Source organism: Pipistrellus kuhlii, unplaced genomic scaffold (genome assembly GCF_014108245.1).
Source record: "Pipistrellus kuhlii isolate mPipKuh1 unplaced genomic scaffold, mPipKuh1.p scaffold_m20_p_3, whole genome shotgun sequence".
NCBI classification, from domain to species: domain Eukaryota; kingdom Metazoa; phylum Chordata; class Mammalia; order Chiroptera; family Vespertilionidae; genus Pipistrellus; species Pipistrellus kuhlii.
Window position 1 is genome coordinate 134,276,386 of NW_023425529.1, and position 24,966 is coordinate 134,301,351.

A 24,966-nucleotide genomic window follows, 5' to 3' on the forward strand; every position below is an offset into this window, starting at 1 on the left:
TAAGCCACCTGCTTATATTGGGTAGAGGAAAGAACAGACAAAGATTACATGGGAAAGTAGGAATTACAAGCATGCAGAAGTAGGCAAGGTATAATGGTTACAGGTTACAGGCAATGCAGACTGGGAGTGGGGGAGGGTGGTTAATAAATGTCTGGCCCTCAGAGACCAGACTTTCAGCAACAAAGTTGTTCATCTTTCCATGATGGCAGGCAGTTCTCAGAAGAAAAAAAAAAAGAAGAAGAAAAAAAAAAAAACATGGACTGGATTCCTGTCCTAGGGCATGCAACTCTCAGCCAGGTTAGAATGTGCTTTCTCTAATCCGAACAGAACAATCACGGTTAACAGAGCACGATTAATATTTTTTATAATTATTACTAGCCCCCACTATTCTATTTCTGCCCCCTACATAATTACTCTGTCACTAGTGAGAATGAGGTCCTTGTGATTTCATGAGAAAAGGAATTTTCTAAGACTGGCATGGGAGAATGACTGGTTTTTATTTACATGGGATTATATCCCTTCGTTTGCAAAGTCCCATTCATTGTCTTGAAACCCAGTCCTAGAAAATGTGCAGGGGGGCTTTGAGCAGAACTGAAAGCAGGGCCAGTGTCCAGGGTTTCCTTTTCAGGGGGGAGCTGAGTCCGATGTAGCTTCAGGCCAGTTCAAGTCCATTAGTCCATTGTATGGCATCCACATAGCGATGGGCCATCTGGGAGAATGCAGGCCATGTGAGCCCGATAAGCCAGGCATGCCAGAGAGCCAAGAGTAAGAGAGGAAACTTCCTTTGTGCAGGACATAAGTATCTCAAATTTCACATCCTGGCAGTCGCCAGGCCTATTCTAGCCATTGACTTGTTCCCAGGTGTGACTGACAGGTAAGCATCTTCCCACATCACCCAGACCTTCCCTGGCATATGTCTAAACTGCCTTTGTCTAGTCTTTCCCCCCAGCAATCTGCAGGAAACAGACTTGGAGGTTGTTAACTGCAGGGTCCTGGCAAAGCTATATAAACGGCATGCCTGTATTCTCTAGTCTCCCCTTTGCTCCTTTCCTGTTATCAAAAGCCAGGTTATTATGATGGTATCAGTGGGATGGGACAATATTCTTACCTGACTCTGGAGTAGGACAGAACATACCCTTTGATTATATTTCAAGGCTTTTTAGCAAAGCATTTTAGATTAAAAGTTGCCTGAAAACCAACAGTTTTGGGGTGTTGTTTTGTTTTGTTTTGTTTTAATCACTCACAGGACATTGTCATGGACACAATTACAAATAGAGAGGCAGCATTTATTTCTAAAATTAAAAAAAAAAAATTAGGTGAAGCTCCCAGAAAATATCAGGCTATCTTCTGGGTCGCTGGAGCTTGGCTCTCAGCGGCTAATGTATGTAAATGAGTACATCCAGGGGCCCAGCTGTTGTATGTTGAAATGTGCTGATGAAACTAAATTGGGATTCCAGAGAACGCAAATCAAATTGCAAGCAAAATTACTGAAGTACACCAGCTCTCCTTTGAAGCATTATAGGGCAACCCAAGAAAAATGACTAATGGCTACTAATACACAGTTCTGACAGGAATCATAAGCTAGGAAGGAAGTTGCATGTAAAAGAATAATAAAGAATATTAAATTGCCACCAGGCTCTGCCAGAGACAAATGAAAATGGAACAGATTCTCACTACCAGTCATTTACTCAGTCTCTTCAAAGCTGTCCCTGGGATCTGCAGACAAAGAACGCTTTCACTCTTGCTTTCTTTCTACTAGAAAGGAATGTTTTCTCAGGAAGGTTTCCAAACTGGGAGAGGCAGATAAAGGATACCCCTCTGAAAAGGCTGTGAGAGCCACCCTGCAGGCCAGTTCACCCAGGTGGGAAGACCAGCTGCCTTTACCAGCTACTTGTAGAGAAAAGTAGGCACTTTCTCCAAGATACTTCTCATTTGATGGCTTTTCATGTCTCCTCTCATACTGTCTTTCTCATTCTTACGCAATCATGCACCACCTAACAATGTTTTGGTTCATGATGGACTTTATATACCACATACTACGGTGGTCCTATAACATTTAAATGAAGCTGAAAAAGTCCTATCGCCTAGGGCAGTGGTCAGCAAACTCGTTAATCAACACAGCAGCAAACAGCAGCTCGGGAGCCACATGTACCTCATGAGACACAGTTTGCTGACCATTGGCCTAGTGACGTCACAGCCAGCATGAGTTGCAGCGTAAAGCAATGCATTACTCACGTGTCTGTGCTGATGCAGATGCACACAAGCCTACTGCACTACCACTTGTATAAGAGTATAGCACATACAGCAGAAACCGGTTTGGCTCTGTGAATAGAGCGTCAGTCTGCAGACTGAAAGGTCCCAGATTCAATTCCGGTGAGGGGCATGTACCTTGGTTGTGGGCACATCCCCAATAGGGGTGTGCAGGAGGCAGCTGGTCGATGTTTCTCTCTCACTGATGTTTCTAGCTCTCTATCCCTCTCCTTTCCTCTCTGTAAAAAAAATCAATAAAATATATATTTTTTAAAAGAGTATGGCACATACAGTTACACGCAGTACATGATCCGGGATAATGATAATAAATGACTATGTTACTGTTTCATGTATTCTCTAGAGGCCCAATGCAAGAAATTCATGCCAGAGGCTCGGCCCTCATAGCTGCAGCTGCTGCCTCAGCCCTTGTAGCCGGCTGTGAGCCCTGGCTTTGTCTAGAAGGCCTTCTGGATGGCTGTATGGTCTAATGAGCATATTACACTTTTATTATTATAGACTAGAGGCCGGTGCACAAAATTTGTGCATGGGTTAGGGAAGTGTCCCTCAGCCCAGCCTGCACCTTCTCCAATCTGGGACCCCTCAAGGGATTGGGTCTAAATGGGCAGTCGGACTTTGGACATCCCTCTCACAATCCAGGACTGCTGGCTCCCAACTGCTCTCCTGCCTGCCTTCCTGATTGCCCTAACTGCTTCTGCATGCCAGCCTGATCACCCCCTATTTCCCTGACAGACTGATTGGTGCCTAACTGTACCCCTGCCAGTCTTTTGGCCCCCAACTTCCCTCCTCTTTCGGCCTGGTCAGCCCTAACTGCCCTCCCCTGCAGGGTTGATCGCCTCCAACTGCCCTCCCATACAGGCCTGGTGCCTCCCAACTGCCTTCCCCTGCTGGCCATCTTGTGATGGCCATTTTGTGTCTGCAAGGGGGCAGGATCTTTGACCACATGGGGGCAGTCAACTTGTGTGTTGGAGTGATGGTCAATTTGCATATTAATCTTTTATTATATAGGATAAAGGCCTGGTGCATGGGTGGGGCCACCTGGTTTGCCCTGAAAGGTGTCTCGGATCAGGGTGGGGGTTCCCTTGGGGCGTGGGGCAGCCTGGGTGAGGAGCCTGTTGTGGTTTACAGGCCAGCCACGCCCCCCGGACAACCCAAGCAGAGGCCCTGGTATCTGGAATTTATTTACCTTCTACAATTGAAACTTTGTAGCCTGGAGCGGAGCCAAGTCCCCTGCTCACTCCAGCTGCCACCATTTCTGTTGGGGTTCATGTACCTTCTATAATTGAAACTTTGTAGCCTTGAGAAGAGGCCTAAACCCGCCAGTAGAACAGCCAGCAAGATGACAGAAGTACCTTAGCAAGAGTCTATCTACACACCCACCATTTCCCTATTTCACTTTAATCCATCTCAAATCTGCACAAATGTCACTTAATCTTCTCCTCTTGGAACTCAATAACATTCAACATAGTTCTGTGACATAAAAGCGTATTCACATTTGGACCAAACGCCTTAACGTAACTCTGCCCTTGCCCTCCTAGCCATCCTTCTTCCTATCACATGGCTTCTCAACTTCAGAACTATCACCATGTAAGACCAAATAATTCTTTGTTGTGGGAGGCTATAGCTGTACATTAGTAAGATGTTTAGCAGTGTCCCTGACCTGTGCTCGCCAGATACCAGTAGTCTCCCTTCCCCCAGCTTGTCTCTAGACATTGCCATACTATCCCTGGGAAGGGGGAAGAATTTCCATCCCCCCACTCCATTGAAAACCACTGTTCCATCTATTTGTCTAATCTCCTGAACTGTTTCAGTGGAGTTGGCCCCTCTGACATCTGATATATACATTCTTTCAGTTTCAATTTCACCCAAGTTTACAATCTGTGTTACTCTGAGGCATCTTCTTCCTCCTGAGTTAGCAACCTTCCGCTTTGATTCAACTTACCAAATGATACCAGCTCCAAAGCAGCTAACACAATTTTTCGTGTCTATTCATCATTCTTAATCTTTCCATTGCAGATGATAGAGTATGATTTCTCCATTACATACCTTTGTCCCATAAATACTGGCCTCATCTGATAAGCCCTGTAAGCACTAAGTTAATTTACATATAATAACAATGAGAGTGCTAATAGAGAGCACATAGGCCAGAATCTTCCTTTTAAAAAAAAAAAAATTTCTTTATTGATTATGGTGTCACATAATTGTCCTCATCCCCCCATTCCTATCCCAAACCCCTCCCCATGTATGCCCGCCCCCTGTTGTCCATGACCTCTGGTTAGGCTTATATGCATGCACACAAGTCCTTTGGTTGATATCCCCCCTTTGCCCCCACCCTCCCCTACTGTATCAACACAATTTGTCAACCAACCAGATCTGAAATACCATGGCTGACATGTACACATAAGGAACTGTTTGACATTGAAATGGGGACTCAAAAGAACTGTTGGCCCAGAAGGAACTCACTACAGACTGATTCATTTGCCTCTCAGCATAACCTTTATGGCTTGTTTCAGTTTCTGTCCTTTTAAAGGAATTCCTTATATCACATGATCTAACGCATCTAACAGAGCCTTTCTTAACTTTAGAAATGCTAAGTTGGTTCCTGACTCTAAGCATACTTACCCTCCCTGAACAAGTATTCATTTCTTCCTCTCAGTTATGTAATGGGAATTATAATGATCTTGCAAAGCCTTTTGAAATTCCAAATTGGGTGGAATTTCATTTCAATTTCATTTGAGACGCAACTCTTAATTATTTGAGCTAATGGAGAGAGATGAAGCATCAAAAATAGAAAATTCACATAATACAAATTTAATCACATAATGACACAAACACATATTCTCAAATTTTAAGAAATTAAAAGATCACCAAGAGTTATTAGACTGACTTTACTGCATGATTCATAACTCATCCAAGTGAAGAATTGCTAAATGTGTTTGAGCATTTACATCACTGGCATCACACAATTAGAGGGGGTGACTTTCCTTAGCTATTCATTATAATTAGAGGTGATTTCAATGACACTTTTGGTAGGTTTACATAAGAATTTTTATTCTCTTTATAATTTTCTATATTTCTCATGTTATCTTCATTAAATTCATATAATTTTTTTTTAGGAAGGGAGAGGGAGAGAGCGGGAGAAATAATGATGAGAGAGAATCATTGATAGGCTGCCTCCTGCACACCCCACCCTGGGAATCAAGCCTGAAATCTGGACATGTGCCCTGATTGGGCACATGAATGGGAATCGAACCCATTCGTTACCTTCTAGTTACTGGGTTGACACTCAGCCACTGAGCCACACCAGCCAGGCTAATCTCATAGTACTTTTATTGTGATAAAATATACATTTTAACTGTCCTATACTGCAACATCAAGTACATTCATATTGTTGTGTAGCCATCACCAACATTCATCTCCAGAATTTTTTCATCTTTTCCAACTTCAACAATTTTTAGTAGATATTACCTCCCTACTGTCTACTAATAATGTGCTATTTAATGTTCTAAGTTAATTTCATGTGGTTGTTATTGAAATAAATGAAAAGTCTACCACAATGATTGAAGGATAGCATCTATACAGGTTTATGAATTCAACTTTCATATATAGAAAGAGAATTTTTATCTTTTCATAGTTATGCTTCATACATTCCCACTACTGTATTAAATGCATAACTAACTTTTCCTCAACAGCTCAGGCAACAGCCCAAGGGAACTTAGCATATGCAAACAGCTTCTGGTTTCCTTGAATAGTACATAAAATACAGGTTATTGATGAGACAAGTATGTATTTGTACCTGCAAAATTAAATCTTTACTTTTAACAAATATACTTCCCCCAGCTTGTCTCTTGCTTTAAAAGATATGATGGACATTGATTAAATTATATTCAGACAAAAGTATGCTCATCCAGTTGCTATTTTTAAGCCTTTAGCTTTTACAATAGACTGTCTTTGGTTTGGTAGATGCAAAGTATTAACTACAAAGGAAGATAGATGTTTCTTAAAGCTTTATTAGTAAAGTTTATTTTAACTTCGCTTAGTCCTGGCTTTATTAATAAACTTTATTTTAGCTTCTCTTAGTTCTGGTTTTATTAATAACATTTATTTTAGCTGTATCCTATCTAATAAAAGAGTAATATGCAAATTAACCATCACTCCCCAACAAAAATGGCAGTGCCCATAGACACAAGATGGCACTGCCCAGTTTCTCAGGCCCACGGAGGGCTGCTGCTGAGAGCAGGCAGCATGAGGCCCCGGCTGTTGGCCTGGGAGGCCCCTTTGCACCCCCTGCTTGATCAGCTCCCAGGTGCTGCCGGGGAAGTGGCTTGGGAGGCCGCCGCACCTGTGCAGGCACCCCTGGCATGATTAGCTCTCAGTGGTAACCTGGGCCATAGGAGACTGCACGCAACTTCCCCCACCCTCCTTGAGATGCACTCTCAGCCTTGATCTGGGCCATAGACCTGGAAGGTGGCACACACCCTGGCAAGATCAGGTCCCAGCTGTTTCCTGGGCCATAGGCCTGGCCAGTGTCAGCGCCCTCCCCCTCACCTCCTACTTCCCCACCCCCACAGGCGATCTGCTCCTAGCCTTGGCCTGGGCTGTGGGGCTGGGAGGCCCCTAAATGCCTATCCCCTCCTTTCCTCCCTTCCCCCCAGCGATCAGTTCCCATCCACAGCCAGGGGGTGTAAACCTGAGAGGCAGCTGTGCCCCCAAGAGCTATCCCTTCCCTGGGGCAGCCTGAGGTGTCAGCCTCCAAAAGGCCTGCCCCCCATGGAGTGATCCCCCCCCACACACACACACCTATAGCCTTGGAATTTCCCTTGCCCCCAGCAGAGTGATAGAGACAGAAAAGGAATAAAAGGAGAAAAGAAAGTCAAAAGATGAAACAACAAGAAAAAGAAAGAGAAGGAAAAAAGGAAGAAACAACCACATGCTATCACCTTTCCTAGGTCTCATGAAATTCCTGTTTAAGGAGTTTATTATATGACACTTTTAGTTTGGGTTTACATTTTTACTGATTTGTCAAGACCATAGCAGGTACAGTGTCCAATATGTTAAAGAAAAAAAAATCCTATCTAATAAAGAGGTAATATGCAGAGGAGGGCATTTGGGGGTGACCAGGCTGTCAAGGGAGGGCAGTTGGGACTATTGGGCTGCAAGGGAGCCGTTAGGCATCAATCAGGGGAGTGGTTAGGGTGTGATCAGTCTGGAAGGCAGAAGTGGTTAGTGGCAATCAGATAGGCAGGTGAGCAGTTATGAGCCGGCAGTCTCAGATTGTGAAAGGGATGTCCGACTGCCTGCTTATGCCCAATAGGTATCGGGCCTAAGCAGGCAGTCGGACATCCCCCAAGGGGTCCCAGATTGGAGAGGACCCTCCACCCAGTGCACAAATTTTGTCCACAAAGCTCTAGTATATTTCATAAAGACCATGTAAATTCTTTGGAATATAGCATACTATCCAACAATCACAAAAGTCCAAAATTCAAAATTAAGAAAAACGTTTCTTTTCTTTTCTTTTTTTTTCTTTTTTTTTTGTATAAGAACTACAGACACTCATTTTCTGAGAGACAAAGACTGAAGTTAATGGTGGTGATAATTATGAAACATATCTCCAAGATCAATTTCCTTTTATAGTACTCTAGCCTTAGTTATAAAACTTCCCTATATAGAAAAGCCATGTCACACTTAAATAGTAAGCTTTCCATAGTTCTTCACTATAGTGTGTGGCAATTTTAACTTCAACTCTTTTTAGAGTTGGTGACTCCCTTCTCTCTGCTCTTTCTTGGCTAATGTCAATTTCTGATTAATGTCCTGTAGCTAAGTGAAAACTAATATTGTCCTTTTAATTGGGCAGTAATTGATAGATTTATCAGTTATGTCTTAGTTTATAAAATAGACTGGGTTAAAGACAAAGATCAAAAAATTCAAGCTCAAGACGCTTTTCATCTGTTAGATACAGAAACTAAAACAAAAGTATTGATTTCCATTACTTTCCTCAAATTGACTAAATTCTAGAATTAAATTACATAAAACTTTATTGAGAATTCTTCTAAGACACTGGGAGAAAGAAACTATACATTATAAAGGAGCAATAGAACAACAATATAATGAAGTTTCATTGTTGTGAAACTTTATTATAGTCACTTTGGCCTGTTCTAACAAAAATACCATAGACTGACTGGCTTATATAATAAACAGTTTTTCCACATAATTTTGGAAGCTGAAAAGTCCAAGATCAAGGAGCTGGCAGATGCAGCATCTGATGAAGGGCCACTTTCTGATTCATGGATGGATGTCTCTCTCTATATCTACATAGAATAAGAAATAAGAGAGCTCTCTGGAGTCTCTCCTATAAGGGCACTAATTCCACTTAATGAGGGTTCCACCCTTATAATTTAAGGCCTCATGTCCAAGTTCCATCACATTGGGGTACTTGGATACAAAACATTCAATCTATAGTATTGTTGCTATTTCTTGCACACATTTTACAACTAACATTCTCAGATCTAGTTGGCAAAACTTTGACCTAACAGCTGTGTTTCTGACATAAACTTGGAGAGAACTTATACTTCGAAAACACGAAGTTCTGAAACAAACACAAAGAAGTAGTCAAAATTCAGAAACAAAGAAATATGTCACAAATAAAAGATCAGAAGAAATCTCCAGAAAAGGAACTAAATGTAATGGAAGCAAGCAAACTACTAGGTACAGAGTTCAAAACAATGGTTATAAGGATGCTCAAAGTACTAAATAAGAGCTTCAAGAAACTTAGTGAGAATTTCAAGGAAATTAGTGAGACTTGAAAAAGGACCAGTCAGAAATGAAAGATACATTAACTGAAATGAAGAATAACTTACATCTTCTACTCTACCATTGTAATCAACTGTAGAGTAGAAGATGTCAAGAATCACATCAGCCCTAACCGGTTTGGCTCAGTGGATAGAATGTCCGCCTGCAGACTCAAGGATCTCAGGTTTGATTCCAGACAAGGGCATGTATCTTGGTTGCAGACACATCCTTAGTAGGAAGTGTGCAGGAGGCAGCTGATCTGTTTCTAACTCTTTATCCTTCTCCCTTCCTCTCTGTAAAAAGAAGAAAAAAAATAAGAATCAAATCAGCTATTTGCAATGTGAGGAAACAAAAAAGAACCAATAAGAATAGCAAAAAGAAAAAAGAATCCAAGTCTATGAAGATAGTGTAAGGAGCCTATGGGACAACTTCAAAAGTACCAACATTCACTTCATGGGGGCACCAGAAGGAGAATAGAGGGAGCAAGAAATTGAAAACCTATTTGAAGAAATAATGACAAAAAATTTCTCATACCTGTTGAAATTAATAGACATACGAGTTCAGGAGAGTACCAAACAAGACCAACACAAAGAGGTCCACACTAAGATACATAATAATTAAAATGCCAAAAGTTAAAAACAAAGAGAATCTTAAGAGCAAGAGAAAAGTGGTTAGTTACCTACAAGGGAGCACCCATACAACTTTCAGCTGATTTCTCAACAGAAATTTTGTAGGACAGAGGGAGTTGCAAGATATATCCAAAGTGATGAATAGCAAGGATTACTCTACCCAGCAAAGCTGTCCTTTAGAATTGAGGGTCAGATAAAGAGTTTCACAGACAAGAAAAAGTAAAGGAGTTCATCACCACTAAACTAATATTACATGAAATGTTGAAGGATCTTCTTAAGGAAGAGAAGGAGGAGGAAGAAATATAAATAATAAAATGGCAATAAATAGCCAAAACCATTTTTAGCTCAGTGGATAGAGTGTCAGTCTATGGACTGAAAAGTCCCAGGTTCGATTCCGGTCAAGGGCACATACCGTGGTTGTGGGCACATCCCAGTGGGGAGTGTGCAAGAGGCAGCTGATCGATGATTCTCTCTCATCAATGTTTCTAACTCTCTATCCCTCTCTCTTCCTCTCTGTAAAAAATCAATACAATATAAAAAAGGCAATAAATACATATCTATCAACAACTAAATCTAAAAATCAAAATAAATGAACAAGAAATCTAATGAATGAATAAAATAAACTAATAAATAAAATAGAACCAGAGGCATGAAAACATGGAATAGACTGAGAAATCTCAACAGGAAGGAGGGAGGGAGGTGGGAAGACATTAACTAAAGAACTTAGATGCATATATGTATTACTCAAGAACACAGACAATTGAGTGGTGAAGGCCTGAGGATGGCAGGATCCAGGTGGTGGAGGGCAATGAGGGAAAAAAATGGGGGGTACATCTGTAATACTCTCAATAATAAAGATAAAATACATACATAAATACATACATAAGAAAACACATGGTTCTAAGCAGAAGAGAAAAGAAATTTTCTAAAGTCAGAGCATCATTGCACAGATCATTTTTTTTAATTTAATAGTCCTTGCTACTGTCATTTAAAAAACCCACAACTCTCACCAGCAGAATATTTGGAACAGTATACTCCAGCATTTCAGAGAGATCAAATTTCTTTTCTACAACTCTTAAGAGGCACCTCTTGAAAATTTCTAGTTTATATTTTCAAAACTCTATAACAAATAACAGCCCCAGAGAAAAGCCTATAATATGGCTGTCAGTGAACTTGACTTCCATCACAAAATCAAAACATTGTCAAGCATTTTAAGCATTGAAGCAGCTACCTCTTAATAACTATACGGAAAATCAGTTTGTCTCTTCTCAATCTTTGACTTTAAAGAAAAAAGGAAAAAAAAAGGATAGTCGTTTTTATGTATTTATTTATGAAACTACAGTCATAATTTTTCCGAGAAATACTAATAATAGGGTCATATGCAAATTGGTCGGGATGCTGTCACGGTAACAACTGATCAGCAGGCTGTGTGCGCAGCAGGCACAGGTGGGCGGGGACTTGCAGCATCCGGGGACAAGGGTGGGGTCACAGCAGAGAGGCCTGTCTGCACGCCTGTGCCAGGGGTCCACAGGCTCTGCTGTGGCCCAGTCTGGGAGTCCACAGGCCTCCCCCTGCTCGGCCTACCTGTTTGGGGTAATCCATCAAGGAGCCACGGATGGGTGGGTGGGGCCTACCTCTTTGGGGCGATGGGTCATGGGGCTCAGGTACTGTGACAGGGCACAGGCCAGGCTGGCAGACCCCTCCCCCACCCCAAGGCCACTAGTATATAGTAATAAAAGTGTAATATGCTAATTAGACTAGACAATTTTCTGAATGAAGCCAGGGCTGAGAGGGAAGCCCAGCTCCTGGGTGACTGCAGGCAGCTGGAGGGAAGCCTGGGTCCTGGGTGCCAGAGGGAAGCTGGTGCCAGCAGCTGGGGGAAGGAAGGCCTACTCTTGCACAGATTTCGTGCATTAAGCCTCTAGTTTATTTATAAAAAAGAATTATTGATTCTTGGTAGTGTTACAAAAAAAATAAAGAGCAAATTTTAAGTTAGTTCTTTTTCTTCCTAATACATAAAAAAAGGATGAATTAACATGAGCATTCATTCATTCAACAAGTTTTTATTAATGATCTATTATTTGCTAGGCACTGTGCTGAGCTTTAAGGCAAATATAAAGAAACAGGCACTTTTCCCCCTGCCTATGAATGCACAAATAAATGTCAAAAATGAATGAAGACTAAGACTAAGACCATACCATGCCAAAGTAGAAGCAAACAACCCAAGTCACCCAGGAGTCTAAATTTCTACTTTCATTTCCTTCAGGTTCCGCATTCTACCCTGAGATTTTTACTCAATGCTTTCTAAGGAAGAAAGATAAAGGTTGAACAAAAAAGATATTTCTTCCTTTTTCTTCTGTACACGGAAATGAGAGCTTACTCTTGCTTTGGATTCTTCTCCTCACTCACTCAAAAAGTATTAGCATGGAGAACAGTAATGAATCAATGAGGAGTAATTTATAAATAACTTCAGAAATGTTATCAGTCACTATCATAAAGGAAAAGTCCAAAAACTAATTTTAAAATTTGCCATTATTATGCTTCATCTTTTTCACTTTGAAAAATGGGGAGGAGGAAAATCATTCTTAGTAATTATTAGATATATTTTTATTAATTACAAGAGGAAAGACAATGGTCATAAAACTCCAAACATGTAAAATGTATAAGGCCCAACCATATTGTTTTCTGTGATAACTGGTTGTTCCAGAAATAAAGGCCCTTTAACCTGCAGTTCATAATTTTGCTCTCTGTTGTTTAAGGAAAGGAAAACATACCCAGAAGGAGAGGGCTATGTCTCAAATATATTAGGGGCTCACTTAATGACTGTTGGAAGCTAAAAGGCTGCATTGCTATTTCAGGATTCTTGATGCGTTGGAACCAGTGAGCTAATAAAGTACTTACAATTGACTAGGTCTCACTAAAGACTCCAAATCTCTTGATGAGATCTAGAGATTAACAGGAGAAAAGAGTTCCTCATTGAAACAAGGTGCTCCCTATATTATTGCAAATAAATCTCATGTAAAACTGCATGACAGGTTAGGGAGGTTTTCTGTCATTATTTTTTTAAAATAGGTTTCAATTTATTGCTCTTTTTCTCCTTCCCCCCCCATGATGCAAATATTGGATACACTTGAAGTTGTCCCGTAGCTCCTTATACTTTCCTCATTTTGGGGCGGAGGGGGGTGGAGAAGTGGGGGGGAGAGGGGAGGCAGAGTTCTTTTTTCTTTTTGCTGTTTTGATTGAGTATGTTTTGCTTCCTTATATTCCAAACTAGAGGCCCGATGCACAAAATTCATGCAAGAATAGACCTTCCTTCTCCTAGCTGCCAGCACCAGCTTCCCTCTGGCACCCAGGACCCGGGCTTCCCTCGCAGCCCTTCATCCAGAAGGTCGTCCCAAAGGACATCCAGAAGGACATCCAGTCTAATCAGCATATTACGCTTTTATTATAATAGATAACTATTTTTATTTTTTACTTCACCTACTCAACTGTTGATCCCTGTAAATTATTCTTCATGTTAGCTATTGTGTCCTTCATTTCTGACTGGCTTTTTCTATGGTATCCATGTCCTTTCTTTATGCTGTTTAAGTTTTCTCTGAGTTCATCTACTCTTCCCTTGAGTTCACCGAGCATCCTTATAACCAGTGTTTTGAATTCTGCATCTAGTTGATTGCTTGTCTCTATCTTGTTTCATTATTTTACTGGAGTTTTATCCTGTTCTTTCACTTGAGACATGTTTCTTTGTCTCCTCATTTTGGCAGCTTTCCTGTATTTGTTTCTATGTATGAAGTAGAGATTCTATGTCTCTCAGACTTATGTAGTAGGTATAGAATCCAGGGGCACAACCTCCCTGTTCACCCAAGCTGGAATCTCCAAGTGCACCTCCCTCTACATGGTCTGTGTACTGGTACACCCTTCTGTGGTAGTCGGGCATTGATAACTGTCAGCATTGATGTACTCCAAGGTCCATTGGCTACAAGACTGGCTGCAACCACAGGGGAGAATCAGCTTTATAGAAACCCACTCCACAGAGCAGGACTTAATTCAGAGAGATTCTGCTGCCCACTGAGCCCAGCCCTTTAGTCTATCGCTTGTGGAAGTGGCTGGGTGGTGCTTTGATGCGGTCTGAAGCTATCCACCAGGTGTGCTAGCTCTGGGCTGGCTAAGAGGCGCAAGCCAAGGTCAGCCACTGCCTGTGTTCTGCCCAGGATTATCTGGAATGATCTATAAAGCTATCTGCTGTTACTTGTGCTGGGCTTAGAGGTGTCCAGGAGAGGCCATGCTGCTAAGGCTGACTGCTACTAGTGCTGGGCTTTTGGTCATTTGGTGAGAGGTACAGGGAAAGATGCTACTTTTTTTGAGAAATTTTAGGAAATTCTGAAGCATGAACCAAGACAGTCTATTCATATGGAAATACTACTGGTAATAGATTGCGTGGGCCCACAAGTTGCTGAGGCAGGTCTCAGGAAATCACCAGGACAGGATGAACAGGGTGAACCATGTTTATGGAGACTCAGATTTGGCACCTAACTGCCAGCTCTGTGGAGGAAGGACTCAGAAAAAAACAATGGCCTCTTCTAACACTTCCATCTGGGAGAAAGCTGCCCCTCCAGCTCTTACTTTTATCCCAGACAATTCAATTATTCTCTGTATGTTACTGAAGCCTTTAGAGCTGCTTTTTAGCACTGGAACTCAGAGGGTGTATGTCTGAGTAAGTCCATGCGTGGGCCCTTTAAGAGGAACTGCATGGGACTCCAGCAGCCCTTTGTCTCACTCCCCACTGGTTTTTACAGCCAAAAGTTATGGTGACTTCTCTTCCTGGAACTGGAACCCTGGGCTGGGGTACCTGTTGTAGGGTTGGGAACCCTTCCTCCTCAGGGAAGACCTCTGCAACCAAGATATTCCTCCCAATTTTTATCTGCCACATGAGGTATGGGACCAGCCTGTTATGCCTCTCTGCCCCTCCTACCAGTCTCGATGTGGCTTCTTCTTTATATCCTTAGGGATTCCAGTTCAACTAGATTTCGGGCAATTCTGAATGATGGCTGTTCTGTAGATTAGTTATAATTTTGATGTGGTTGTGAAAGGAGAGTACTGCATTTACCTACACCACTATCTTGACCAGAAGCCCTTTTCTACATTTTTAGGCGTACAAATACCATTGTGTTATAATTGCCAAAGTATTCAGCATTGTGACATGCTATATAGATTTTCTAGCCCAGGAGCAATAGTCTATACCATGTAGCCTAGGTGTGTAGTAGTCTATACCATATATGTTTGTGTAAGTGCACTCTATGATGTTCGCACAATGATAAAACCACCCACCTAGTAATGCATTTCCCGGAACATATCCAGTCATTAAAAAGTGAATGATATAATTCCCTAATTCATATGTACAAATCTCAATTAGCCTGATATTCCAGAACGATGTTCCATATTCATCCTAAAGATTCCCATCTCTTTCTAATTCTTTAAGAGGTGCCTCATAAAGAAGTATGGGATACATTATGTCTCCTCTTTATATACAGCAGGTCCTCGGGTTACATCGGAGATCCATTCCTATGGTGTGACCTAATGCAATTTTCGGAACCCACCTACATAAGCAACTACATCACTCCCATGAGCACATACAAAGCAGTAATGAAGTGAAACAGTAAAAAAAATTTAAAAGATAACAATTCCTGACCTTTACTTGTGGTAAATAATAAATAATAAAAAATATATAAAGCGCCGAAACCAGTTTGGCTCAATGGATAGAGCGTTGGCTTGGGGACTGACGGGTCCCGGGTTCGATTCCGGTCAAGGGCATGTACCTTGGTTTCGGGGATATCCCCAGTAGGGGGTGTGCAAGAGGCAGCTGATCGATGACTCTCTCTCATGGATGTTTCTAACTCTATCTCTCTCCCTTCTTATCTGTACAAAATCAATGAAATATATTTTAAAAAATAATATATATATATATATATATATATAGCAAAAACAAAAAAACATAACGCACATATGTAAATACGTCAACATGACAGAGCTTTTTTATTTTTTTAATTAATAAACTAGAGGCCCAATGCATGAATTCGTGCATGGGCAGGGTCTGGCAGGCCTAGCCCCAATCAGAGAGGATCAGGGCTGGGCCTGTTGGGGGAGGAGACAGTGGGAGGTTGGCTGGCCAGCCCACCCCAATCGGGCTGATCAGGGCCAGACTAGCTGGGGGTTGAAGCCAAGGGCCATTGGCTAGCGCCCCCCCCCCAAAATGGGGTGGGGGGGCTATTGGAGGACAGCGGCCAGGGGAGGGGCTGTGGGAGGTTGAACAGCCAGCCCCACCCCTGATTGGTGGGAGGGTCCAATCGGGAATGGAGCTGACTGAGGGAGGGGCCACAGGCAGATTAGGGTGGTGGGAGCCAATAAGGGGTGGAGTCAGCTGTGGGGAGGGGCTGTGGGCAGTAAGCCAGCTGGCTCCATCCCTGAATGGGATTGGAGGGGGCCGGTAGGCGGCCAGTGGCCTGGGGGAGGGGCTGCAGAGACAATCTAAGGTGGAGCCAGGTGGGAGAAGGGCCTGAGGAGGTTGGCCAGCTGGCCCCGCCCCCTTTGGGGTAGGGGGTATGATCAGAGGCGGGGCCATCTGGGGGGAGGGGCTGTGGGCCAATCCGGGTGGTGGAAGCCCATTGGGGACAGGCCCAGTTGGGGGGAATGGCTGCGGGAGATTGGCTGACCAGTCCCACCCCCTGATAAGGCTAGTTCGCTGGTCGCAGTGGGCATCATAGCAACCAGTCATTCCAGTCTATCTGGTGGTCTGGCTACTGGCTTTATATAGATAGATAGATAGATAGATAGATAGATAGGTGATGGGACATAACCACAAAACAACGTATGTCAAGTCCAACGTAACCCGAGGACTATCTGTACTATATCCCTTAAAAACAAGTGTTGGCCATAATTAATTTTTTAAAAACTAGAATAGAAATGGAAGAGGAGGAATTTCAGAAGTAGAAAGAAAAAAAAGAAGGGGACTTGTCCTCAATATTAAATCTATATAAAACTTCAAACTTGTATATTTAAATGATTCTAGAGTTATTTCATACCACCATCATCCCCATCTCCTTGAAAACTGCAGGTGAATCCTAGTTTCCAAGCCTCAGAAAAAAGTACCTGCAGGTGACTTCTCTCTTAGAACAACTTCATCCAAAAAGAAAGCCTGAGATATATTAACATATATATAAAAAGATATTCAATATAGCACTCTTTGGATTAGAACCAAAATTCCTGGAAATGTGAATACCTACCAAGAAAGGACTGGTAAGACAAATCACAGCACATCTAAAATGGCATGTCATGAGGAATATCATGCAGCCATCAAATAAAACGAGGTACATCATTGCTATGTGTGTCCATGAATGTGAATGACAGGAAAACTTGTCCTCTCTGCCCTCCTATGTTCTTTGGCTGATCTAATAATTAAATTGACATAAGACATTAATAAGAGGAAAAAGCTCTCTCTGCTAATTCCTTTCTTCCTATAAACCCCTTGTCTAAATTATTTCAGGCAATTAAGGGAGAGGTAAGAAACTCTTCTAGAGTCTGTTGGGTCCCAATTGTCTTCAACTCAAAATAATCCCCAGGCCAAAGTATATGTTCTGAAATAGACTGCCCTGAACCCCATCACATGTACTCCAAGAGCTCTAGGATATGTGGTTAAAGAAAAAAGAGGCACAGAATAGGAGTAATTTCTATGGAATAGAAAAAAAAAGCAAGAAGTCCATATTTGCATATATATAATTTCTATAAAGATATACCACTGGCTGGATACCCCTGGGAAAAAACAAAGGATTATTGAAGGAGGACGATTTACTTGTTGGTCTTGTAGTGCTTAAATTTTTCACGAATTAAGTTGTGTATGTGTGTTTATTTATACTCATATACAAGCACACTTTAAAACAGAAGTTATCTAGAGGAAGTACAGGCAAAAGCAAACAGGAAAGGCGAAGCCTGGCTCACTCTCCCTGCCGGGCTCACAGCTTCCTGGGCTGGGACCCAGCAGGCCCAGGCTGCGGTGGCCTGGTTCCAGCTTCAGTGATTTCTCGGTCTGAGAGGCGCTGTGCTTTCTAGCAGGAGGGACATCAACAACTGGAGATGCTTCAAGAATGCGCCCCTATATCCAAAATGCAGAACCTACCTACATTCTTTAGACTTTTACCTTCATGAACTGTACTTTTTATTAAGACCTCTCTCACAGTTTCCATTTCCTTTTCCCTACAAACGTTTAAGAGGTCATCTCTACCTATATTCCCCACGTCCAAAATAATTTGCATACGTTGCAAAGATTGAGGGAAAATGTTTGTGAAAAACATTCCCTCCATATTGAGTACCAAACCACCTTGACAACAGGCGGTTCTTGACCATAAACTCTGAGGAAACAGCTTGTTGACTACCGGCCCAGCTGGCCAATTACCCAGTGAAGAGTTCTTCTGATGGCATAATGTTAATTGTGGCCCCACAACAATTTGGGAAGCATTTCCAGTATTCAGAGAAAACTTTAGATGAAATCAGACTAGTGTGTAAGCCAATCCATACCCAGGAGCCAAGAGAAATAATTAAAGGAGTGAATGTTTTATTCTTTAGTGTTTAATAGAATATATAACAAGTCACATAATCAATGATTCTTTACTCACACACTGGGAGGAAAACAGTATTGAGTATTTCTGTTATACAACTGGTTGTGAACAGGGAGAACAAAAATCTCTAGAGAGTTTAGATAGTTGAAGAAATTCTCTTAAACTTTGGGTATGTCTACAAAGACTTCATTAGTACCTTTCTAAAAATATAGAGGGATACTTTTCTTGGCTTTGTTTCATTAGAAAAGCCTAGTAATCGTATAATTAATTTTTCCCTTTCCCCTTCTACTTTGAGAAAATGGCTCTATGATATATAAGACAACATTTTCAACAATTTAATAATCCAGACAGCTCTGTGGGAATCTTAGATTGTTTAGTAGATAGTTTCTCAGATGCCTGGAAATACTATATAGCTTACATTTTCAAAATTAACATCCATAATGAATGCTTTAACCTTCTATCATTAAACGTCACTAATGCTGTTTGTATGATCATAAATGAGTTGTCATCATTTGTATGTAATAGTAATAGCAAAATCTGCCTGCCTATAAAGTCACAAAGACAGTTGTATAATAGTTTACACTACAATTAATGTTTACACACATCAAAATACATGGAAAATTAAAAACTTTGCTTGGGGGGGGGAATCACAAAATGTATAAGGTAACAAGAATTCTTAGTCAACTAGAGTCCATCTTCCTACCACACAAGATTATACTGTAATGTAGATATTCTGGTTGAATTTCTTCCAAGTTTCAAGGGTCCCAGTAGAAAATTTCAATCTTCAAACTTTAATACTCTTAGATTTTTATTACCCAAACTTGTGACAAAGTAAATTTCAACATAACTTGCTTCTGGTTCTAGAAAACCCTATTTCAGGTAGTATAGCCACTAGAAACACAGAGTATTTTATTTATTTCTCAAGAGACAGATTAGGTCATCTAAGAAAACTAAATCAGTTTGTAAATGACTTACAGTAAGAAGAAAAAGAGAGACAATTCCAAAGGGTTTACTTTGGTAGGCTTATAATACAAATATTAAACTGAGAAAAGTATTTATGGTTTAAACTGTAAAAGAAATTCTTAAGGAATTCAACCCCTCCAGCCAACACTGTCTAAATGCCTGTAGTATAATTTAGCATTTTTCATGTGGAATACAAAAGTGTTTGAATATTAGGTTAGAATTTACCGTAATTTAAAAAGTAAGAAGTTATCAAAGCTTCACCTCACATGGCTTCAATACAGTAATAACATTCCATAGAAAATCCCAATAAAAATTGGAATATCTAATGAGCATGGCCAGTTGCCATTTTGTCTGAGAATGCACGGATTATGCATTTCCTCAGAGAAGCAATAGGCCCCATATATATGGTTCTGGATTGAAAGAGAAGACAATTTTGGCTTGTATTGTAAATTATCACTTTGTGATCAATACAAAAAGCCAAATACGAAACACAAGAACAAAAACAGTACTGAAGAGGGGGGGAAAATGTTAAGTCTCACATCTTCAAGGAATACTTTTCACAACATATAATTTGAAAAACTAGAGTGAATTGGTTCATATTCTACATGTATTAAAAAACAGACTTGTTAAACAGTAGGCGCAAAAGCATTAAACATGGTACCTGTTTTTTTAACCACCATGTCAACATGTATTCTTTTTGTTATTAAAAAAAATCTTAATTTGTTATTAAAATCTAATGTCACTCAGCTATATTTATGAATCAAATGGTAATTAAAGCCATTATATATGTAAATGCATGTACACTGATTCAGGATAATGCAGTCATAATTACCTGAATAATGTATGACCTTCTCCCGAGTTATTTGAGTGGTGTCTTCACAGGGTTTATTCAAATCTCAACATTCCACCTAAGCTCACCAAACCCTTCAGCCACTTTGTAGTCCTTCTCTGCCCCAAAGCACGTGGGCCCCAAAAGTGCCCCTGTCAAGTCATCTTACCTGTTACACCCTCTACCGAAACACGTGTAAAATGAGTTTCTTTACCCAGCCTCCACTTTGGGCTAAAAGTAGAATGCTCTGTGGTATCCACTTCCAACTTTAGAGGGGACAGTCACCCTTAGAAAAAGAGGTCACTTTTACTGTTTCTAACCATCCCATGCCCAGTCTTTCAGATAATGAAAGGGGGGGGGGGGGGGGGGGGAAGCACTGCAGGGCAGCAAAGGTGGGGGCACAGTAAAATTAGGATGGAATAGTTCAACTCAAAATTTTACAAGATAAAACATGACTAACGTGGCAGAAACAAAACTTGAGCTGTTTCCCATCATTCCAGGAGTTGTGCAGATTTAATAAGAAAAAATCAGAACCTCAGAGAGTCTTGCCATATGTCGGTGGTTTTATCTGGCCCTCTAAGATGTTCTCAATTATGTGATTTTTGTTGAGTAATCTAACAGAATACCATATGGGTGGAGAAGTTTCTGTGACACTCATATTTGGCCAGTGAGCGGCATTCCTAAATCATTTCAGGCTTGAAACGGACATAAATTCTGATGCATTACCTAGTCTGAGGTCACACTCAACAGTGAAGCAAACACGGCTTCCTGGATGTCTACTCCCACTTCCCTCAGGATTACTGTCTCTGTGTATAAAGCTAATTTACCTTTCTAAAAATGCAACCACAATGAAAGACCTCAGAACTTTCTCAAAAAAAAAAAAAAGAATCAAAGGATTAAAAATACAGGTACCTTGTATTTTTACAGCTAATCAACATATTAGTATACAACTAATATCCAAGCTAAACAATGTGGAGCAAACTCAGTTTTATAATTATGTATTTTTTCCTAACCCAATTTCTCCTTTGATAAGGATATAAGAAACTCATCAAAAACATGTTGCTTAGTATAAACACCATCTGATGCAAGTTTCTGGGGGGCAAATATAGGAAATAGTACAGCATTAGTGAATGAATTAAAAAACTAAATGATTTGTGTAAAATGTTTATATAGGGTATATACAGATTGGATCACATGAATCTAAGAATAAAACAGTTCCAATTCTTAACATCTGTTATGGACCTAGTAAGATACAGTACAAGATTCATTTTTTTAAAAAAGGAAAAATAGCGCTAATTTAAACAGTGAAAAGAGACCCTTACAAAATCTTAAAAAACATACTCCAGAGAAAAATGCTGAAATAAATGAAAAAAAAGAAAGGCTTCTCAGTCATCACAGAATATTCAAAGGAGCCTCACAGCATGAAAGATAAGGATTTATTTCCTTTCACTTGTGGTATAGACAAGGTATGCAGTGGGACATTATTCCACGTTGGAGAAAAGGTATAAGGCAACCAGGTCTCCTGTTTTCTGTTGCGTTTACCCAGAACACCCTTTTATTGCTCAGCTCACTTCTAACTGCTTTGTCTTCATTTTAAAACATTCCCTTTGACAGCTTATCTACAGATGGGCAGCCCTTGGTGCTTCTACTTCTCTGCAGCTCTGTCACTCACAAACACTCCACCTTCGCTTCAAATAATCCACATAAAAGAAGTGGCATTTTCTAATTTTCAGGTCTGCCCAGAAGTCAACATTGACTAGGCTGGGAGAAAATAAGGGTGGTTTTTGTTATTTTTTTAAATAAGAGATGTTAAGTCTAAGTAACCAAAAATCAAACATATTTTGTTTGCTCAAGTAAACAGATAAAAAATAATAAAAAATAAAAAAAACACACCTCAGGATGTGTTATCAACCAGAAAATAAAGTTCAGTAACGTAAACCCTACTGGATAACTCTTTGGTTAGGTTACATCAGTATTAGCAACTTCTAAGTTTAGGACTCAAAACAGTTCAATAAAACTGCCGGTGAAGAGTAGAGATTCATCTGTATCAAATGCTTTGTTTTTTGTGTACTTTTTTTTCAATGTGCATGTACTCAAACGGATGGTACAAACTTCCAAATAATAAATGAGCATGTCTATTCCTCCCTTCCCATCCCTCCTTCTTACCTTCCTCCCTCCCCACCCCACCCCCCACGTCTTAAGAGCTACCGCCATTCACTGCAAGAATACTAGGACTCTGCTACTCCCCAGGACGTGCACTACTCCCCAGCTCCACTGAGTCACAGCCCAGCGACTCCCCCCCGAAGAACTTGGTGACTTGGGCTGTCCGGGCCCTGTCAGCTGCAGGACTCTCTCCCCCTCTGGCCAAGAACTGCTGCCATGTCAACCAGTCCGACCACGGGCTTCAGGCAGTGAGTGAGCGGAGGAAAGAAGGGTGCCTCCTCGGGCTGGAAGTCACTTCTTTCCCCAAGTAACAAGTTTAAGCCACAGGCGAAGGCCTTTTTTCTGCATTGAGAAGACATGATCCTTCATTGTGCCAGCACTAGATGCTTCTCCTACATCTACCTGTAACTTTTCCACACTTGATTCAATATTTATAGTCACTGAACTGCCTTCCTGGGGTCCTAATTCCAGGTCCAGTCTTTCATCCAGCCTTCTGAAACTCTACCTTTTGAAGAGGGGCGGAAAAAACACTATTCGCAGTGTTATCCATTTTCATTTCTGAAACCTGGAAATGAGTCATAAGGGCTTGACACTGGACAGGGTCCGATCAAGTTCTGAGCATGCCATCATCCCCAGGAACTTGGTCACTTCGGACCCCACTGCCCCCACTAGATCCAGACTGAAGGACAAACTGGGGGAGGGGTGGCTTGAGGCGGGGGCAGAGGAAGCAATGGAGGGGGAGGGAGTGTATATCTGGGCTCTCTCGGCTAAGTGGGGTCCAAAGAAGACGAAAAGGCCGAAAGGATTTGCGGCTCCAGGTTCTCAAGTGGGGGGAGGGGGGGGTTTGAGGAGGACTAGCCCAGCTACTGGAGGTGGGGACCAGGGAATAGGAGGGCGTGGGTGGAAGGGGAGTCTATCATCCTCTGGGGGCAGGAAGGAGGGGGGTGGGGGGAATGGGTGCGCTGGAGTCGGGAGGGGGCTCTGGGGAGCTCACTCCCTGCAGAAGACGTACTCGGTGTAGCTGGTCCAGATCTTGTCCTCGCTCTGGTCCGCGCTGGCGAAGGCGCAGGTGCCCGTGGAGCTGCACGCCACCATGTGGAAGCCGGACTCGGACAGCTTGTCGAACGCCTGCTCCAGGAAGTTGAACTTGAGGTAATAGCGCGACGTGTAGCGCTCGGGGGGCCGGTCGGGGTCCCTGCTCTCGTTGAGGGTGTCCCCGAACACCTCCTTGGCCAGCGAGGTCTTGCCGCACACGGTGATGCGCGCCACCCGCCGGAACTTGGCGTCCGCCTGCGCGTCGCGCCCGATGGTGTAGGAGCCGCGGTAGCCGATGGTGATGTAGCCCGAGCGCCGGCTGCCGTCCAGCGACTGGGACGGCGTGAGCAGCGGGCCCGCCGCGCCCCCGGACGGGCTGCGGCTCGCCGGCTCCAGCGTGGGCGACGGCACCCCGGCCGAGGCGCCCTCCGGCTGCTGCTGCTGCTGCTGCTGCTCGTGCTCCGCGTAGCCCAGCGACAGCAGCTCGTCGCCCAGCGAGCCCTCCTTGGGCACCCCGCGCCTCGGCTGCGGCGGCGGGGGCCCCGGGCCGGGCTGCTGGGGCGCCCCGAGGCGGCGCACGAGCTCGGGCAGCTCGAAGTACTCGGCCTCGCGCTGCAGCCGGCTGCGCTCGGGGAAGTAGTCGGGCAGCACGAGCTGCAGGTCCCGCAGGTAATCCAGGATGTAGCGGAAGAGGAAGCCGTCCCGGTCCAGGAAGAAGCGGCCTTTGCTGTCCCGGGCCAGCTCCTGCGGCTGCTGCTGCGTGAACATGCGCCAGAGCAGCGAGTCCGGCACCGCCACCACCGTGCAGCGCCGGGTCACATACACCTGGCCCCCCACGTTCAGCTCCAGGATGTCGGGGAACAGCGGCGGCTCGGCCGAGGAGGACGAGGAGCCGCCGCTGCCGCCCCCGCCGCCCCCGTTGGGTAGTCCGCGGGTGCTGTTGGCCAGAGCCATGGCGAGGAGGTGGCCGGGCGCTGGGGTGGTGCGGGGAGTAGCGGGGCCGCGCACGGGAGCTGCAGCCGCCTTTCCGGGACGTTGGCTCAGCCCTGCGCCCTGGCCACTTCCGCAGCCCGCTGCCCGGAGCCCCGGAGCCGAGCGCGCCGCGGTGAGCCTGGCTGCTCCGTGCGCTCCGCCCGCCGCGCCCGCGCGCTCCAGGCGAGTGCCGGGTCGCGCCCCGCGCGCCGCTTAAGTAGAGCCGCCCGCCCGGGGCGCGGGGCGCGCAGGAGGCGGGGGCGGCGGCGGAGCGGCGGGGCCTCGCTCCCCGGGGCGGGAGGGGGGAGGCGGAGAGGGGGATCGATTTGCATGTTAAACGCCGCCGAAGCCGCGCCCGGCCCGCTGGCTCCACCCAGATCGCGAGCTCGTGGGGGGGTGGGGGGGAGGGAGGCGGTCCGAGTACCGGTTCTCACTCCTCCCCGCCCCGCGCTCCGGCCCCTTCCCACTCCCGCCCAACTTTCTTCTCCTGTACCCGAGTGAGCGGACGGAGCTGGGACCGGCCCCTTCGGGAGAGGAGCCGCCTTCGGAGGGGTGGTCAGCGCACGCCCTTCCCGCCCGGCGCCGGGGGCTCTGGGAGGAGGGCGTCCGCTTTCCGGCTCCCCGGGGTGGGGAGAGGGTGGGGAAGTGGGTGGCGGCCTCCGGAACTGGCCGCTTTACACATCGGGGCCGTGGCTCTGCCCTGGTCGGTGAT

General features: G+C 43.6%; 1 protein-coding gene across 4 annotated transcripts; it reads right to left on the reverse strand.

The window, feature by feature from the left end:
• Positions 1 to 258: 258 nt before the first annotated feature.
• Positions 259 to 24,465, reverse strand: KCTD12 (potassium channel tetramerization domain containing 12). Of its 4 annotated transcripts, XR_004990934.2 has the most exons (3): positions 23,260 to 24,465; positions 1,109 to 1,292; positions 271 to 314 (listed from the first exon to the last, which is right to left on the reverse strand). XR_004990934.2 is itself a non-coding variant. In XM_036455269.2 (2 exons), the coding sequence occupies exons 1-2, from the start codon at positions 24,234 to 24,236 to the stop codon at positions 299 to 301; spliced, it is 993 nt and encodes a 330-aa protein (XP_036311162.1). In that variant the 5' UTR covers positions 24,237 to 24,464; the 3' UTR covers positions 259 to 298. The 4 variants fall into 4 exon arrangements, 3 of the variants coding, with proteins under 3 accessions (XP_036311162.1, XP_036311158.1, XP_036311161.1); XM_036455269.2 differs by lacking the exon at positions 1,109 to 1,292 and having other exon boundaries at positions 259 to 314; positions 23,260 to 24,464; XM_036455265.2 differs by lacking the exons at positions 271 to 314; positions 1,109 to 1,292 and adding an exon at positions 8,455 to 8,576.
• Between the last annotated feature and the right edge of the window lie 501 nt (positions 24,466 to 24,966).

What these genes read in the sequence shown, in the direction of transcription:
- KCTD12 (XM_036455265.2), bottom strand. Translation starts at nt 24,236, where the DNA reads ATGGCTCTGGCCAACAGCACCCGCGGACTACCCAACGGGGGCGGCGGG. An exon ending in ATCTGGACCAGCTACACCGA is followed by an intron (nt 8,577 to 23,259) that starts GTACGTCTTCTG and finishes TATTCTATGTAG; the next exon opens with ATATAGAGAGAGACATCCAT.